General features: G+C 40.4%; 1 protein-coding gene across 1 annotated transcript in view; it reads right to left on the bottom strand.

Moving 5' to 3' along the window:
• Positions 1–16,517, bottom strand: part of PLXNC1 (plexin C1) — an 84,787-nt gene extending 68,270 nt beyond the window's left edge. The window contains exons 1-4 of the mRNA XM_072146572.1: positions 15,472–16,517; positions 10,722–10,856; positions 3,651–3,785; positions 3,387–3,487 (exon numbers count right to left, since the gene is read on the bottom strand). Of these exons, the coding sequence (XP_072002673.1) occupies positions 3,387–3,487; positions 3,651–3,785; positions 10,722–10,856; positions 15,472–16,386 (1,286 nt within the window). The 5' untranslated portion in view covers positions 16,387–16,517. The remainder of the gene's footprint in view (positions 1–3,386; positions 3,488–3,650; positions 3,786–10,721; positions 10,857–15,471) is intronic.
• Positions 16,518–18,157: the final 1,640 nt, after the last annotated feature.

Here is an 18,157-nt window from a genome sequence, read left to right as displayed (position 1 = left end):
CCATTGCTACCTCCAAAAGTCGTCCATATAGCTGCCTCCATACATCGTCTCCTTATCAAACGAGGTGTGTCAGGCAGAAATTTGGGTTGTTTTCATGGGTTCCACATCAAAGTTGTTAACTTTGTCGCCACCCTGCTGTGTTATCCAACAAAATATACTGGCAAACTTTTATCATTTACCAATATTATTTCAGCACTTCTTGCGCATCTGTTTACATTCCCCTCACCCGCCATATCCTAAACTTATAAGAACGCTACTACACTTGATCTTATACAAAAGGTTCTTAGAAGTGCTGTTTGGGGAGTAGCCTAGAGACAGGGGCTTGGATTGGCGAAAGCTCACCTGGCAGCGGAGCGCCAGCTCCATGCGCATCATGCGCTTCTTGCGCATCTGTTTACATTCCCCTCACCCGCCATATCCCAAACTTATAAGAACGCTACTACACTTGATCTTATACAAAAGGTTCTTAGAAGTGCTGTTTGGGGAGTAGCCTAGAGACAGGGGCTTGGATTGGCGAAAGCTCGCCTGGCAGCGGAGCGCCAGCTCCATGCCAAGATCCAACTAACATAGTTTTAACTGCAGCACCTTTAATCTACTACTAGTTCACTGCCTCCATACATGGTCCCCTTATTAAACGAGCTGTGTCAGGCAGAATTTTGGGTTGTTTTCATGGCTTCCATGTTAACTTTGTCGCCACCCTGCTGTGTAATCCACAAAATATACTGGCAAACTTTTATCATGTACCGATATTATTTGAGCGCTTCTTGCTCACCTCCTTTGGTTCCTCTCTGCCACCCATTGGTTTGAAGCCTGAGTCCATTTAGAGTATGTCGCCATGCCACTCTCTAGCCTGCCGCTGCTGCCGCTGCCTCTGCATGCCGTCCCCTATAGTGTCAGGGTCAATTATTGGATGTTTTAGATGCTATCTAGCTTCATTCTGTCACTCTGTCATGGCCATGCTGTTGCCCATAGTTTTGGCATAATGGTGCGATTAAGCAGCCTCAGAGGCATCCATGCATGCTGCCCCTGCTGTTTCCTGTCCATTTCCGTGGTGTTTCCATCCTTTTCTGAGGTTCCCAGGTGTTTGGCCAAGCTTCCCTGTGCAGAGCCTTGGTCCCCTTGAAAAATGCTCGAGTCTCCCATTGACTTCAATGGGGCTCGTTATTCGAGACGAGCACTCGAGCATCGGGAAAAGTTCGTCTCGAATAACGAGTACCCGAGCATTTTAGTGCTCGCTCATCTCTAGTCCTTAACTTTATATGGGACAATAGAAGGCATAGAATGCCGAAATCAGTCATGCTTGCCCCCAAGGCCCGGGGAGGACAATCAGTACCCGATATAGCCCATTATTATTGGGCTGCTCAATTGTGATACTTACCATACTGGGTGACTTCGGCGGCCTACACTAAATGGGTCGAAATTGAGAAACTTTGGATGGCGCCGGTACACCCGAACTCAAACCTATGGGGTCCTAACCCATCACCCCTGCAAAGCCCTTATTAGGCCCCATTGGCATTTACGATAGTGGTTTGGCGGGTGTGTAAAAAGCGCTATAACCTATCTTCCAACAGCCCACCATTGGTGTCAGTCCTCTACAATCCAGACATTCCTGATAGTTTAACGGCAAATATGGTCCATAGATGGTCCAGGGCAGGATTGTCCCATCTGGCGGATATGGTGGACCCACTCACACTGGAATTAAGGCCTTTTGCCTATCTAACAAGGAAGCGATCTCTTCATAAGGATGAGTGGTACCACTACCTCCAGGTGAAACATTATATAATTAGCCTGCTGTGTGGGTGGGCGGCACAGTGAGAAAAAGGGGTTCTACTAGGATCTACTAGGGTTTCTAAACCTACAGAATTTGAACAATTGTGCAAACTTGGTACCTCAGTCAAAGGGACGATCATTAGAATATACCAAATATTGTGCGCCCTATCAGATGGTACCCCACCAACACACAAATACATGACGAAATGGGAGGAGTACCTCAACAAAAAATTCTCTACAGAGACCTGGAAAATCATATGGAGCAGAACGGCCAAGTCGTCCATTTGTACCACCTATAAAGAATCCCAATACGAGGTGCTAATGAACTGGTACCATACCCCAGCACTGCTACACAGGTTGAACCCAATGGTCCCGGATATTTGTTGGAGGTGTCATACTGAGGTGGGCACATTGTACCATATCTTCTAGACTTGCTTGCTTATAATTCCTTTTTGGCAACGGGTAGAGACCCTCGCTGGGGAGTTGTTTGGTAGTGATATCCCGTTAGATCCCATGCAATATCTTCTCAATGTTCCCCCACACAATTTGAGAAAGCATCTTTCCAAGTTATTCCTAAGTCCATTCCTTTGTACAGCATCCAAATGCTTAATAGCAGGGGCCTGGAAGTAGAGTGTGCCCTGGCAGAATCAGAACTATTTGCCCGATTGAAAGAGATGCGCTCTCTAGAAAAGCAAACAGCTTATCTCAACAATACAGTTGACGTTTACCAGAAGGTATGGGAACCTTGGAATTCCTTTTGCGTACTTAATGGCATGTAGATGCAGTAGGTCCTCCCCGGGGTGAGTTACTGACACTGCAGTCCTGGTTTCCCTCCCCCCCCCCCCCCTACACATCCCATCTTTCCCAATGTGTGTAGTTTGTCTTGTCTAGTATGTTATACTGGTTACTCATTCCTTGAAGCGGGTATTGTAGCATTACTCCAATTGGAAAAATACTGGAGACATATAGCGTAATGTGACAGCTTTATTCAGTCTAATGGGAAAAGACACAGTCTTACAGTACATTGCATTGTAAAGCTGTCCTTTACCTAGAATTGTTGTTTACTGTTTTACACGCTACAAATGCAGATGAATTTATGAATCAACAAGCAATGCATGCAATACCCGCCGTATTATACTGTGTTTGAAAAATTTTCTAATAAAAATTTACAGTTTAAAAATAAAAATTGAAATAAAACAGATTTATTTTATTTATTTTACCATATGTGCGTTGGAAGAGGGGTGGTCTTTTACGGCGAGTATATCCCTAACTATATCTTTTAACTAGAAAAGTTGGGGGTCATTTTATACGCTGGGAAATGCAGTATAATTTTTTTCAAAAGCTTTACATTTTAATTATTAAAACATAACAAAAATGATCATGCTGACCCAAAAGATAAATGCAATGTGTCATTTGAACTGCACCGTGAAAGCTTTAAGTTTGAAGGGAAGGGAATGTATAATGTATATTGTTTTTTCACTAATTAATTCACTAGTTAATAAAACATTATTTTTTTTCTCATTTATTTTTCTTTTCTGATACATATAATATAGCCATAACTATTTTATACCTGTTCTTCTTTAAAATTAGAAAAAAAATTCTGATAATGAACATACCTGCTTTCTGAGGGACACCATCCACAGTGTGGATCATTTGCTGACAGGCAATCATTGCACGATTCATGTTGTTCACAATTTGCAATCTTTAGACGTTTTATCTAGATAGGTTTATAAACAGAAACAGGACCAAGACTGACAAATTAAATTGTTTTAGAAAATCTCCATATTTTTCTATATGACTCCTACTTTAGAATGAATAACACATCACCTCTATAAAAAAAAGTTGGTGACCCATATGATTTGAAAAAACACAATACTAACCTCTTTAACAGTGGCGACATATAGATAGCTGTTATCAATGGGATCAATGTGAATTGTTCGGAATACAGGAGCTTCATTTGTAAATGTATACAACACTTCTGGACAGTTTGCTGTGTAGTTTGAGTTTAAAGTAACCTGTATAATAAGTATAAAATAAATGAAACAAATGACAATGAAAGAACTCATGACACCATAGGATGTAAGCTGTCAGGTTGAGTATTTGAGAAATAATGATAGCAATCTTAAAGTTCCATAGAGAATATATAGGATGTATATAAACTTCTCGGAAACAGAGGAATCATTAAATAGCTCCTTGTCATGTCCATCAGATGATGCCTCAGGTTCTACATCTACTCGTACAAAAAAACCTTCAAAAAACGGGGCAGACGAGCAGGGCAAAAACACTGGAGAAATAAAAGAAAAGATGAAAACAAGACACGGAACCTCGACACAATCAAATAAACGGAACTAGACTCCCCAGTGATGAATTTATCTAGCTTTATTATCTCTGACAACCAGCAAAAGATCTTTACCAAAGGTCTTAATTTTTCTCTTTCAGCTGATTTTGATCTTTACAGGACATTACTTGATGTCAATAAGTTTGTAAGAAATCTCACTGTGAAATACCATTTTTTGGACAAAACGGATAATCTCATGAATATCCATCCCAGTCACGATAATGAAAATCTATCTCCTGATATTAGGTCTAGTGGTGAATGTTTTATTAACTTTAAAGATCAAATTAATGTACTTAATCTTAGGAGTTTGTGTAATGAGTCAATGGAGGAAAATGATAAAACCATCAAACTTTTTCAAATTGGTAACTCTACCTTTTATCCGTTGATGTCAAGATGTGAGTACAGTCGGTCCCCTACTTAAGAACACCTGACTTACATACGACCCCTAGTTACAAACGGACCACTGGATATTACTAATTTACTGTACTTTAGCCTTAGGCTACAATAAACAGCTATAACAGTTATCACTGGTGTCTACAATGAAGCTTTATTGTTAATCCTGATTCTAATGAAAATCAAACATTTTCAAAATCCAATTTTCACAGAGACCAAAAAAAATTTGACTGGGGTTACAATGATAAAGTATACAGTTCCGACTTACATACAAATTCAACTTAAGAACAAACCTACAGACCCTATCTTGTATGTAACCCGGGGACTGCCTGTATATGGATACATTCCAAGATCTTGATCTTACAGATCTGAAAGCTAAAAGTGACTCTGTTCACACTAAAAGAAATACAACCAAGATCTGAGAAATAACACAGATCTGGTAATAAGAAATGCGGATAAAGGTTGTTTAATGAATTCTATTCTTTACAAAAAATTGAATGAGTAGTTGTTGAACGATCGTATTTTGTATCGCAAGCTTAGTGCTGATCCCACTCTTTGCAAGAAGAGTTGAGAAAAACATCTAGATGAGGGCGTAGCACTGGGAGTCCTAGACGATAAACTCAGAGAGTTTCTACTAACTAAATTTCCTATTATGCCAGTCTTCAACTCTCTCCCCAAGGTACATATGGAAATTTCCCCCCCCCTTCCTGTCGACCTATTGTCGCAGGGATAGGAAGCCTTGGGGAGTCAATGGGAGACTGGCTAGATAAAATTTTGCAGCCTCAGACTTTGGTTACACCGAGTTTTTTAACTTTCATTTTCTGCAGGACATCCTGTGATGTAGTAGCTTTATACTCATCAATTCTCCATGAACAGGCTTTAATTTATTTGTAAAAACATCTGAATGATTTCAGTACTTATTCCTTAGACCTAAAACAGTATATTCTGATGACAACAGATTTTCTTCTAAAAAAAAAATTAGCCAAAATGCAGAACAAATGACAATAAAATAAATCGATACGCAAATCAATATTTAAGCTAAAAAGTAAAATTCATTAGAATAATACCATGTGATATGTATAAAAATTCTTGTGTCCCTCTGAGCTGCTACATGTGCTCTAGGTGCTAGGGGAATTTATGTGTCAGTACAATAAATGAATGAATAAACACATGCATGCGAGTTTGGTGGCTACATGGTCAGTTATGAGAAAAAATATCTATAAGGGGCTATATACTATGTACATGTTAATACATGTGTAAATAGCAATACAAATAAATAAATAAATAAGAACAAATACATATATACATAGGTTTTTATCTGTTCAAAGTCAATTCATAAATGAGCAAACAGATAAATAGTTATATAAATACTAGAAAAAGTATATATAAGCTGTTTGGACTATTCCACCACTTGGAAACGTACCTGAAAGACGAACTCCAACATTCAGTGGATGTCATGTTTCTTGACATGTACCTTTAAGAAAACCTAGTCCCTAGAGGCCTCAGACCATCCTTTCTACCCACTTTCCCAAATGACTCAGCTTTCACAGAAAAATGGGAAAACATTCTAGACACCCTATCCACTAGTCTGCTCCACCTGATCATAGAGAAAAGAAACTCTCTAGGTCAGACAGTCACTGAGAAAGTTAAAGCCACTATGGCCCTACTTCAGAAATACCAAACTGACAATGCCCTCGACAGAACAAATTCCAACCTAAGCAACAAATTACAAAAACTAGAAAATGAAGCTACATATAAAAAAAGTAAACAAATTACAAAGAGACAGATCAGATAAACTTAATTCTAAATATAGAACTTGGCACCATGAGAGAGACCCACCTTACAGCCAACACAACAATTCAGACCCAAACACAGGTCCCAGACCCATAGAATCCCATAGAAACCCCCCACAGGGTTTTGAAACAGAATCCCTCAAACCATACCCCACCAAGCCCTATCTTCAACCACAGCCCTCTCCCCGCTCAACTGACTATCGAAAGAAAAGAAAGGGATGCCCTTGTTTCGGCCACCCTAAGCCAGATAATGGCCGACATTAGAAGCCTGTCAAACCCGAACTTGACTAATTATCCTCTCACCAAGGATGAGGAATCACTCCTATCGAAAGGTCTGTCCTACAGCCCAAATAGCCTCCCAAAAAAAATTCTAGACATCAGTTCATAAGGAAGCTCACCTTAAAACGCTATTACTCCCTGCAAGAAAAACGCACACTTTAAGAAAAAACAGATCATAAACTACCAAACCAGGACGCCAATAGCGAGGAATCTACAAAGGACATGTGTGTCCGCCCCACAAAAATCTAAAATAAGTCCAAATACTACCCTCTACAAGACCAGGGACACCATATCAAGGTCTATCAAGATCTAGTGTTAGAGGACTTTAAAGAACTCACTACAACAACAATCCCACCGAATCCCGGTACCTGTAGAGGAAACCTACAACCAACAGAACGTAAAGCGCTTAAAAATCTCAAAGAAAACCAGGACATGGTCTTCAGACCAGCAGACAAGGGTGGTGGCCTAGTCATTATGATCTACATCTACTATGATAAGGAGGCTTGAATATTTTATCGGATACTACCTACTATAAAAAAAATAGAAGAGAATCCGATGCCTACACTTAAAAAAAAAAACTCAAACAACTTTTGGATACAGCTCTCAAACAAAAGACCATCGCCAAAGAAAAAAACAGATTCCTGTTCATACCCTTTCCAAAAATTCACAAAAATGATAAAACTCCACCCGGTAGACCCATCATATCGGGCAAAGGTTCCCCAACCAGCAGTATTTCACACTTTCTGGACTTATATCTACAAGACTACGTCTTATGACTGCAAAGCTACCTTAAGGACTCGGACCATCAGGAATTTAGATGCCATGGAACTGCTAAAAAATTTTCCTTCCTAACAATTGATGATAGTGCCCTCTATTCCAACATCGACCATGAGAAAGGAATCAAATGCACATCACACTTTCTAAACAATAATCCCGAACTCTTTGTAGAGTTCAAAATTCTTCTGATATCCCTTTTGAGGATTATATTGGAGAACAACTTCTTATCATACGGCTCCTCTCTATATCTACAACAGTGTGGCACGGCCTTGGGCACCGAGTGGCTCCGTCCTACGCAAATCTGTGGATGACGTATGCAGAAAGTGTTCAAACGTATGCATCAGTCCGTCACATCTGTTTTTATGCACAAATATGGATCTTAAAATTCTCCATCTTGATAAGGACATATGGGAATGGCTTCAGAAGGTGCAGGAAGTTGAAGTGGTGGAAAAAAAACGTATACCCCAAATAAAAATAAAAATGAAAAAAATTGTTTTAACTTTTATTACTCTTGAACTAGTTCTATGGGGCACATTTACTTCCACGGAGTTCACAGAAAATGCATTGTCTAACGATAATGCAATCTGCCGCGATTCACTTAGATTGTGCACCCGATATCGTGCATGTGTAGCTTCCCCGCTCAGGTCTGACGGAGTTCAGAATCTTCTTTGTGGTGCATGTAAGTGCATTGTCTTGTGACACAATTTGAAAGTTAAATCCCGCGCTCAGTCCGAATCACTCAGATCCCCCAATTTGTGTCGCATGGAAGCCAGCGCAGCTGCGCCAGAAAAAAAACACGCAATCCCAGTGCAGACAACTGTTAAATACCTGTCTGAGCCGTTCAATCCCCGAAAACGGCAACCAGTCCGACGAAAGTGCGATCCGCGACCCTTAGTAAATGAGCACCTATGTGTCCCAAAAAAACCACTAACATTTTAAAGGTAGAATGCAAAAAAAAGTTATGGCCCTTAAACCACTGCTTATGAAAATTCGCTAAAAATGCCCGGTCACTAGAGCCTTTTCAGGCCACGTCCTTAAGAAGTAAAAAGGCCGAGATAGCAACTACAAAAATTTGTCATATTTTGGAATACAATTAAACTCTTAAATACATTTCCAAGAATTCAGGAAAACACAGTGGGGGGAAGGGTGCTTTAAAAAGCAAAGTTTATTTACACTGCTTTGGCTCCTGGTTCCCACTTTGCTTTGGTACTGATGGTTTTCATGACTTGTGCCCAGCATGAGGAGAGGCGGGTCACAGAACCCATTTTGGCAATTCAGTGGACACGTTGGACCAGAGGACATCACAAGTGACCTAAGAAGAAGTGACATCTAAGGAGGTCACTGCTTTGCTAAAGCAGGTCCCATGACCCCCAGCAGTTGTGGTCGGGCGCAGGTGCAGAAAACCGTAAATACCGGAGAAACTTGGGCACTGGGAACTGGAGAAGGGTAAATACACTTTTAATTATAATAATAATTCCTTTATTTATATAGCACCCACATATTCTGCAGCGCTACACAGAGCTTGCCAAATCAGTTTGCTTCTTATTTTGAAACCCCAGACCAAAACCTTTACTTTACTATTGCTGACCAATGGCGGATCTTCATACAGGCAGCATGGACCCTATATGAAGGTCCACCATCAGTCTTAAAAAAAATCTATACTCACCTTCCGGCTTCTTCTCCCCGACCACGCAGCTCAGTCTTCTGTTCTTTCGGCCCGGGCACATCACTATGATGTGGCGGTGTCGCTGCAGACTTCATAGTGATGCGCCTGGGCCATAAGAGGAGAAAAAGGAGCCGCAGGCCGGGGAGAATAAGCCAGAAGGTGAGTGTAGATTTTTTCTGTCAAGAGGGCCCTGCTGTGGACATTTTATTAAAGGGGGCCATATAGGGTGGACATTTCATTAAAAGGGAGCATCTGGAGTGTACATTTTGTTAAAGAGGACATCTGGGGTGGATATTTAGTTAAAGGGGGCTTCTGGGGTAGACATTTCATTTAAGGTGTATCTGGGGGTGGACATTTCATTAAAGAAGGGCATCTGCTGTGGACATTTCCTTCAAGGGGGCATTGGCTGTGGACATATCATTAAAAGGGGGCCATCTGGGGTGGACATTTTATTAAAAGGGGGCATCTGGGATGGATATTTCAGTAAAGGGGGCATCTGCTGTGGACATTTTTATAGGGGGGGCTCTCCTGTGGACTTTTCAGCAAAGGGGGGCATCTGCGTTAGACATTTCATAAAAGGGGGGGGCTCTGTTGTGGACATTTGAGTAAAGGGGGGGCTCTGCTGCAGACATTTCTGTAAAGGGGGGCTTTTCTGTGGACTTTCAGTAATGAGGTGCGGCTGCTGCTGGACATTATAGTGGAGTAGCAGATGCATTTCCTTTCCTGGGGCTTGTACTCCAGTCAATGACTCTTTCCAGCTTTTTTGTGGTAAAATTAGGAACCTCGGCTTATACAGGAGTGTTCACACTCTGAGGGGGAGTTCAGCTGCAGAGTGCACATAGACCGTGCCAGCCAGGGGTAGCATCCACATTTCCTACACTGTCTGGGGAATCTTGTCTGGACGGTAGTGGGGGTGCAGGGTTTCATGCAGTTAATGAATGTGATCGGATTTCCTAAATAGAAGGGTTATAAGAGCATGATTGAAGGTGATCGTTTAACTTTATGAACAGTAAAAAGAATATAGAGGATGTAGAGTACATAGAGTAGTAATTGGGTGCTAACATCCGACCACATGTTTAGACACCGGGGGGGGGGGGGCCTAGTCGTGTGAACAGCCAGTCATGTGAAACTTAATCCGCCACTGTTGATGACAAAAGTTTATGGCCACACATAGGAAATGAAGCACAATAAGCAAAGAGATGACTTTTCAGGTTACCGCTGCACAAAGCGTGTGCAATACTGGCCGCAAACATCTGATCCTTGTGTCATCAGCATGTCAGGTCAGCTCAAGCTTTGATGAAATGGAGAACTGAACTATGGAAGAATAGGACGTGCTCCAAATCAGTTGGCTCACACACAGGACAATGGAAACCACAGGCATGTGTATGAACCCATTTAAAGACATGAGGCTTTGTAGTATAACAACTACAGCTAACATATAGCTGAATACAGCTAAGTCCATGTACATGTAGCCACAAGCCTGACATAGGCTTAAGTTTAACCCTTGCCTACCTATCAACACAAAACTGCCAACAGGAAACATGATAATAACCGATATAAATGTGCCACAGGACATTTTAGATCTTTAGTATTCATTTTTTCGCATAAATTACAAAAGATTTCTTTCATAAGAAGTTTGATAAGTATCCATGAATATCATGAATTTCTCCTTCATTCACAATAAATCCTGTATGCTAGAACCTACCTTCAGTAATTTTCCATTTCCAGTCCCAAGAAAGAATACAAGTCTCTTATCCACTTCTTTTACAAGTACAGCAGTTAGATCCCCATGTGTAAGTGCTGGCCTCCCAGTAACTGGCATCAGGTCACTATAATTTGTCTACAAAAAACAAAATTCTTGTTTTTAATAAAAAATGAGAGTCTGATAGGAAGAAATTTTTCAATTTTTTTTTCACACAATTGCTATTACAGTTCACAGTTTAAGTGCTGCTTCCCTTATGCTTAGGGGTATTAAGTAACAATATAACATTAGCAAAGAAGGGCATGGCAAATTAAGATAAAAATCAAGGAAAGAAGATTGTAGGCAGACAAGGATGAAGTCAGAGGAAGTTAGACATGTGCTATTTTGTACCAGAAACAATACGGATATGCACAGGCCCGTTGCGACGGGTGAAACAATGGGAGCTCTCCTTTCGACACCACGTCCTTTTCTCACCGCGTCTTCAGCATTATCGCAACCCAGCTCTGTGTGCTGGGCCCGTGCACAGACTGTATAAAATAAAATAATAGGGGAGCTGCTGTCTACATACTGGGGAGTGGGGGAGGAGGCTGCCTATATACTGGAAAATGGGGGGGCTTCCTATATACTGGGAGGTGGGGGAGGGCTAACTATATAACGGTGAGGATGGGCTGCATTGCGCTAGGGCTACCTATATACTGGGTGGGGGACTGCATTGTGCTTGGGCTACCTGTATACTGGCAGGAGGGAGACTGCATTATGCTAAGGCTAACTACTGGGGGATGGGGGGCTTCATTGTGCTGGGGCCCCCTATATACAGGGGGTGGGGTCTGCAGTGTGCTGCAGCTACTTATTTACTAGGGGATGGGGAGGCTGCAGTGTACAGGCTCTCTTTATAGTGGGGTGGCAGTGTGCTGGCTCCCTATATAATGGGGGGCTGCAGTGTGCTGGTTCCCTATACACTAGGGGGGCAGTGTGCTGGCCCCCTACATAATGGGGGGCTGCAGTGTGCTGGCTTACTATACACTAGGGGGGCAGTGTGCTGGCTTCCTCTATACTGAGGAGGGGGCTGCAGTGTGCAGGCATAGATGAGCTCATCACAGGGCAGGGTGGAGATATGTTAGAACCAACCTCTCGAAGGCTTTCATCAAATGGGATGTTAATACCACCAGTCTCTAGCTGTTAAGGTCCGATGGGTGAAGTGTCTTTGAAACTGGTACCACACAAGATGTTTTCCACAGTTGTGGTATTCTTCCCAACTTCAGGCTCATATTGAACATATATAAAATCCCCCAGTGGGGCCTAGCCTTTCTCATCGCAGGAGGAAGCCGGGGCCTTGAATACCTGAGTGACTGGCTCATTGCCAAGAGGAAGGGGGGCATGCTCATTGTCTAGGTAATGTTTGCAGCACGCAAGGGGCACATTGGGGCACATTTACTAAGGACAGTGCCGGCAGCGTCTATAGTGCATCACCGCAATGATCAGTACCCTCCGTGATCAGGACCCTCTGTCGAAGCTGTGCAGAGGGAGCCAGATTCATGTAGAACAGACGGCAAAACAGAACAGTGCGGCACCCCCCCCGATTTGTGTTGCAAGAAAGCCAGCGCCACTGTGCCAAAATAAGATTCTGTGCGACACAATCCCCTGCTAAATATCTGACAAAAGTGCGGTCCGCAGACCCTTAGTAAATGAGCCCCAATGTGAATGAACCCATTCAATTAAAATGGGATGTGGGCTGGCCGTGGGGGCAACAACTAGCAACAGGTAGGTCACTGTAATGTTGGTGTGTTGTGATTGGATGGATGTATGGTTGTGGGTCTTTCCACTCATGTGACGTGACTTCATCTTGTGATTGGTCCGTTAGCCCTACCCATCATGCTTAAATAAGCACTATGCCTTTGTTTTACCATCACCCCCTGAGGAAGCAACGGCGAAACGCGCGTTGGGGTTCATTTGGTCCATCGCCATACTCTCCTGTCTACGATGCAATCTAGTCGGTATATATGAATTGCTTTGCACTATGCACTTTATATTTTGGTCTTTGACTTTCACTCCTACCATGATCCATCTTTAATGGCCGGGTTATACTTTTGGTACTGTTGTTTACATCTATACCTTGTTGTATCCATCTACTATTGTATGTGACATCATTTATACAGGATTGGCTATGTACCTTTTTTTGTCCACCAGGGTTTTTTTTTTTGGTTGATTTTAATTGTGGTGATTAAACATGTGCTATTTGTGCTATTGAATTTTGCACGAATTGCTGTTTACATTCTTTTGAATAGCTTGTACGAGGCCTGTATATAGGTATATATAAACCGTCCAAAAGCAATGTTCATATGCAGGGATTCTTTGTATATTGTGATGACTTTGGAAACAAGCATTGGAAATGTTGGTTTTCAACATGGCAAAATAACTAGTCCGTATTAAAAAATTGTGCCTGCAGATATGCCTAACAGTAGCCTCCGTTTTTCCAGATAACACAGAGCAAATCTGTCATCTGGCAAACTCACTTTTCTAGTGCATTGATACAATTCCACTCCAGCAGCTGCTGCAGATGATACTACTGGCAAGCCACAGCAATTTGCCAGGGGTGGTGAAAGCTGGACATGTGATAGGAAATGGGTTATAATGAGACAGGAAAGTCTGGAATGGGGAACACTGTGTATTGCAAAAACGGTTTCTAGCTGGACTTCTGGTTCTCCTAAATGTGCCCTTCCTGCTTACGAAACTCTATGGTTTTATTACAAAGTCAGGGCTTGTGCCGCTGTGGGTTACACAATAGATGTTTTCAGAAATGTGAGATGAAATTATTGCCACCTGGACACAGCAGACATCTCAGATTAAACGGGTATTACGGGAAGATAGACGACTGATACAAAAACAGATAATGCTATAAATGAATCAATACAATAAAACTCAATGTCATTAATCACAAGATAAAGCTTGAATAGTTTGCTTTAATGTTTTACAAGATTTGTAAAATAGGCAGAGTTATCAACTCCCATAATTCCCCTGTTCTCAGTAACTCAGCAACTCCCTCTCATGCTCTGCTCCCAGTGATGATGTAACAGACTGTCCTGCTATGTAATCATAGAACACATTACCTCACTAACATGCGTCAGTGCGTGGTAAACCCCTCCTATATCATGTGCTGATCGCCCCATGTACTTCATAATCCTGTCCCCTTCATGTAAAACCACCTCTCCCTCCAACATACAGTCCCACCTACGCTCCTCCTTTAAAAGGTTGTGCATTTGGCATGACTGCTTTTTTCCGCAAACAACATCACACCAGACTACTGTTTGTGCTGTAGAAAGCTTAACACCTTCGCGACCAAGGACGAACTATATCGAGTGCTGAGCTCTCTCCATACACAGTGGGTGACGGCTATAAAACACAGCTGATGCCCGCTGTGCGGTAGAACCTGACCGCGGCACCTAACTTACCTTTACGTGGGAGCTGCCATCTTGGATGGCCGATCGCCGCCCCTGTGACTTCATCAGAGGGTGGCGATCGGTTTGCATGGCAGCCTACAGTCTCATTGAGACTCCAAATGATCTCTAATCGCCAGCAGATGGCAGGCTATTAGAAATCATTGTAATATTGGTATATACTGCAATACAGTAGTATTGCAGTATATAGTATTCGCAATCAGACACTGCAGGGTTAAATTACCCATGGGGATCTGAAATAATGGTAAAAAAAATATGAAAAAATTGTAAAAAAAAGTAAAAGTTTAAATAGCAAATAAACAGTAAGAATCAGAAACATGTCTGGTATCATCACGTCCCAAAATGTCTAATCTATCAAAATATAATAACGATTTTTCCCGGCGTTTAATCCTGTAACGGAAAATGGTGCCCAAAGTTGAAAGTGACACTTTTTTGCCATTTTGAAAAATATAAAAAATTCTATAATAAGTGATCAAAGAACATACAGTCCTCAAAATGATAGCATTAAAAACGTAATCAGAATTTGCAAAAAATTACACCACCCACAGCTCTGTGCACTGAAGTATGAAAAAGTTATTTGTGCCAGAACATGGCAAAATGAAGAATTTTTTTTTTGTACAGAAGGTTTTAATTTTTTAAATGTATGAAAATATTATAAAACCTCTACAAATTTGGTATCCTCGTGATCGAACTGAACCAAAGAATAAAGTAGACATGTCATTTGGGGCGCTCAGTAAAAGCTATAAATCCAAGCCCACAAGAATATGGCACAAATGCGTTTTTTTTCATCATTTTCACTGCATTCAGAAATTTTTTCCAGCTTTCCAATCAATAGACTGATTAAAGAGCCTGTAGCATTTTCATTCATTACAATGTATGTGCACAACATTTTTCTGCTAAAGGGAGCAAATTTTGAGTTATATATTAGCTTAAATTTTTCTTTAAGCTTATTCCTGGAATACGCCTTTAACCCTTGACACACATACATGTTTATATTTTATTGCAATGAATCTCTTTGGTTTACTAGATTAAAAAAAACAAAAATAGATTTTGTTTATAAATTCCAACATTGTCATGTTATTTCATATACTGTACAGCTAAGCACTTATTCAAATGTAAATCTGTGTGTCTTGCTTGTTGGGGTGTCCAATTACTTTTGATATATTCCAATATATTATAAATCAGTAGGGTTGGTTTGCCACTGGTTCTAGCATAAATAAAAGTTGCACTGCAGATTTTGACATATACTTACATTCAGATAATATACAATTATTTCCTGAAATGCAGTTAATACTCACACACGTATCGACCCGGTTAAAAACGAAGTCTTCATTAATACACGAATCAGTCTGTTGCTCCAGCCCAGTGAAATTATAAATGCAGAGTGCTGTCCTGTCTATGGATGCTGTACTGTTTGTAGTAAATATTCCAGCCCAGAGAAAACCCTCTGAAGACTGGATTGCAAATGAGGATAGAATGATTTTTCGTTGTGGGTTGCTCCCACATATGAGATTGGACTGGGTATGAAAGGCCAAAACTAACGGTTCTTCATTTAGCACTACAACTCTGGCACTACTTCCAACGGTTGGGTAATAGGGGAAGAAAAAAAAGTTTTTCCATTGGAACACATCAACATAGTTCAGACCTAATGAATTAGGCTGTAGTGAAACAGAAGCTTCTTTATTGTTGATTATAAATTTGTCTTTATCTCTTAGTCTTAAAATGATTGTTGGAATATCTTTAGTAGGCTCCGTATCATTAGTAAATCTTGCAATAAATAATTTGATGGATCTCCCAGTATAAAATATAAGACCTCTAGCAGTGTGAATTGGGTCCTGGGGCACAACATGTGTTATAACAGATTTTCCCACAGCCTTTAAGTCAATGTCCAGCTCCCTGCAGGCTCCTTGCTCCTCATTCCAGCAGGCGAGCACAGTGTCATTGTAGACCAGTAAGATTTTGTTATAGTAAGTTGGCTTACGGTCATCGCCTCGTCCCATGCAGGCTGCATCACTTTCTCCATGCGGTCCTGTTGTTTTCGGTTCTTTCAGAATGTGAGTGAATTGATACAGACAATTCTCTGTGGCAATTATAACATGCTTTCTCCCAACAGCTATGTTGTTAATAGGATACTTGAAATGGAAAGGTTCTTCATTGTAAATCGGATCCATCAGCATAAAAATGAAGAAGAGAGAGAATGTAATCCTGGACATCCTGAGCCCCCAGCCTCAACACACAATGGTTCTGCAGAAATAATATGTGAAGTTGTGCAGTCGTCTGGTTTAACCTACAAGTTAGAATATTTAGCAATTTTGCAATAGTTCCTGTTTCTAAAAACAAGAACCGAGTTATAAGTGATCTCTAGCCTGTAGACGTGCTGACTTTCTATTGCATGAGAGAATTTACACTCAGGGAGTTGCAAAATGCTGCATGTAATGTTTTATGTTGAGTGTGATAAATATATGCAGTGCTGGACATTCATAGCTGTTTCTTCTTTTAATGTTCATTTGCTGACTTTTAAAATTTTAAAGAGGAAGTTGTGACAACATTATTTTCTTACTGCAATTATGATATTATTTTGCTAATTATTGGTCATGTACTTCTAGAACTTCCTAGTATGAGGTCATGTTGCCTCAATTGTATTTATAACCATTGTTGTTACTCATAAAAATGATTCAAAATACAGGTTTTATTTTATATTCAAGTTTCATTGCACATAATTTACACTGAATTTTAGGCAAATTATATTTCATACCTTTTTTTACTTCTTTTATATGAATCTGGGAGAATCTGATTTTTAAAAATGTGCAATTACCAAATCTGGAATAGGGCAAAGGGATAAACCATGCCCACTTTTTGGAGAAAAAATACTGAAAAAATACTGAGAAACTACCAAAATAGTATTATACTCTGGTCAATGGGTTGTGGATTACACTACCCTATAGCTGATTGATTATACAAAAAAAAAATCGCAGGTGTACCTCTTGTATAGTATAGTAAAGTATTGCAGAGATAGAAAATAATATTCATGTAATAGTCCCAAATTGCTACAAAGTCCAAAAAGCAAATATTTTATACCTTTCTACTACAGCAACCTAAGATTCATTTGTGTCTCACCTTAACAAATCAGTACCTGAATATGTAAAATCCAGACTCGCATGCCACAATGTTAAATGTGTGCTCTAGATACAGGTCCCTCCAGAACCCTAACACCCTCTCCAGGAGTTCCTCCATCTCCGACGTTCTATTCAGTCATGCTTCTCGCTCAGGGGAAAACAAAGGTACAATACCGTTTGTTAAAAAAAAGTAATTATGTGGTTTTTATTATACTCACAATGCAAATTTTAATAGAAGGCCTCAATAGTTAAAACCAAAAGATTCTTCTCCACATGTGGCTGGTAGTCCTCTAGACCAACTCAAGTTTGGCCATAGGAAATGGCTTTATCAGGTACATAGCCACATCATGTTGTTTGCCCACTTTTATAATCAGTATAAAAAAAGTCATTAATTGCCCACAATTCAATACATGCATAATAAAAAATAGTATCCCTCTCTTGCCAATCATATTTTATACCATTATAAAAAATAAAAATACTGAAGTAATATAAGTGGATATATAAATGAATCCCCTGGAAAAGTCTTCAATTAAAAATCTGCATTGAGTCTATCTGGAATTAGCATCCTCAATGTAAATATCCAATGACTTACACCACGTTGGCTCATTTTTTTTTTTAACTTCAAAAGATTTTTATAAGCCAAAAAGCTACATACAAGAATGCTTTGAAAGCTCATATAACATCTATAAAACAAAAAACAGATCTGTGATCTCCATATACGCTACATATAGCGTATCTTAGATGATAATTATCTCTCTCTAATATGACAAAAATAATAGAGAAACAAACATGCTTGTGATGGACAAATACAAGGAGAAAATGTCTGCAAATTCAATAAGGCAAGGTATTTCTCCTAAGTGCGCCATAT

This window comes from Engystomops pustulosus, chromosome 4 (assembly GCF_040894005.1).
Source record: "Engystomops pustulosus chromosome 4, aEngPut4.maternal, whole genome shotgun sequence".
Taxonomy (NCBI): domain Eukaryota; kingdom Metazoa; phylum Chordata; class Amphibia; order Anura; family Leptodactylidae; genus Engystomops; species Engystomops pustulosus.
This window is presented reverse-complemented; position numbering and strand designations above follow the sequence as displayed.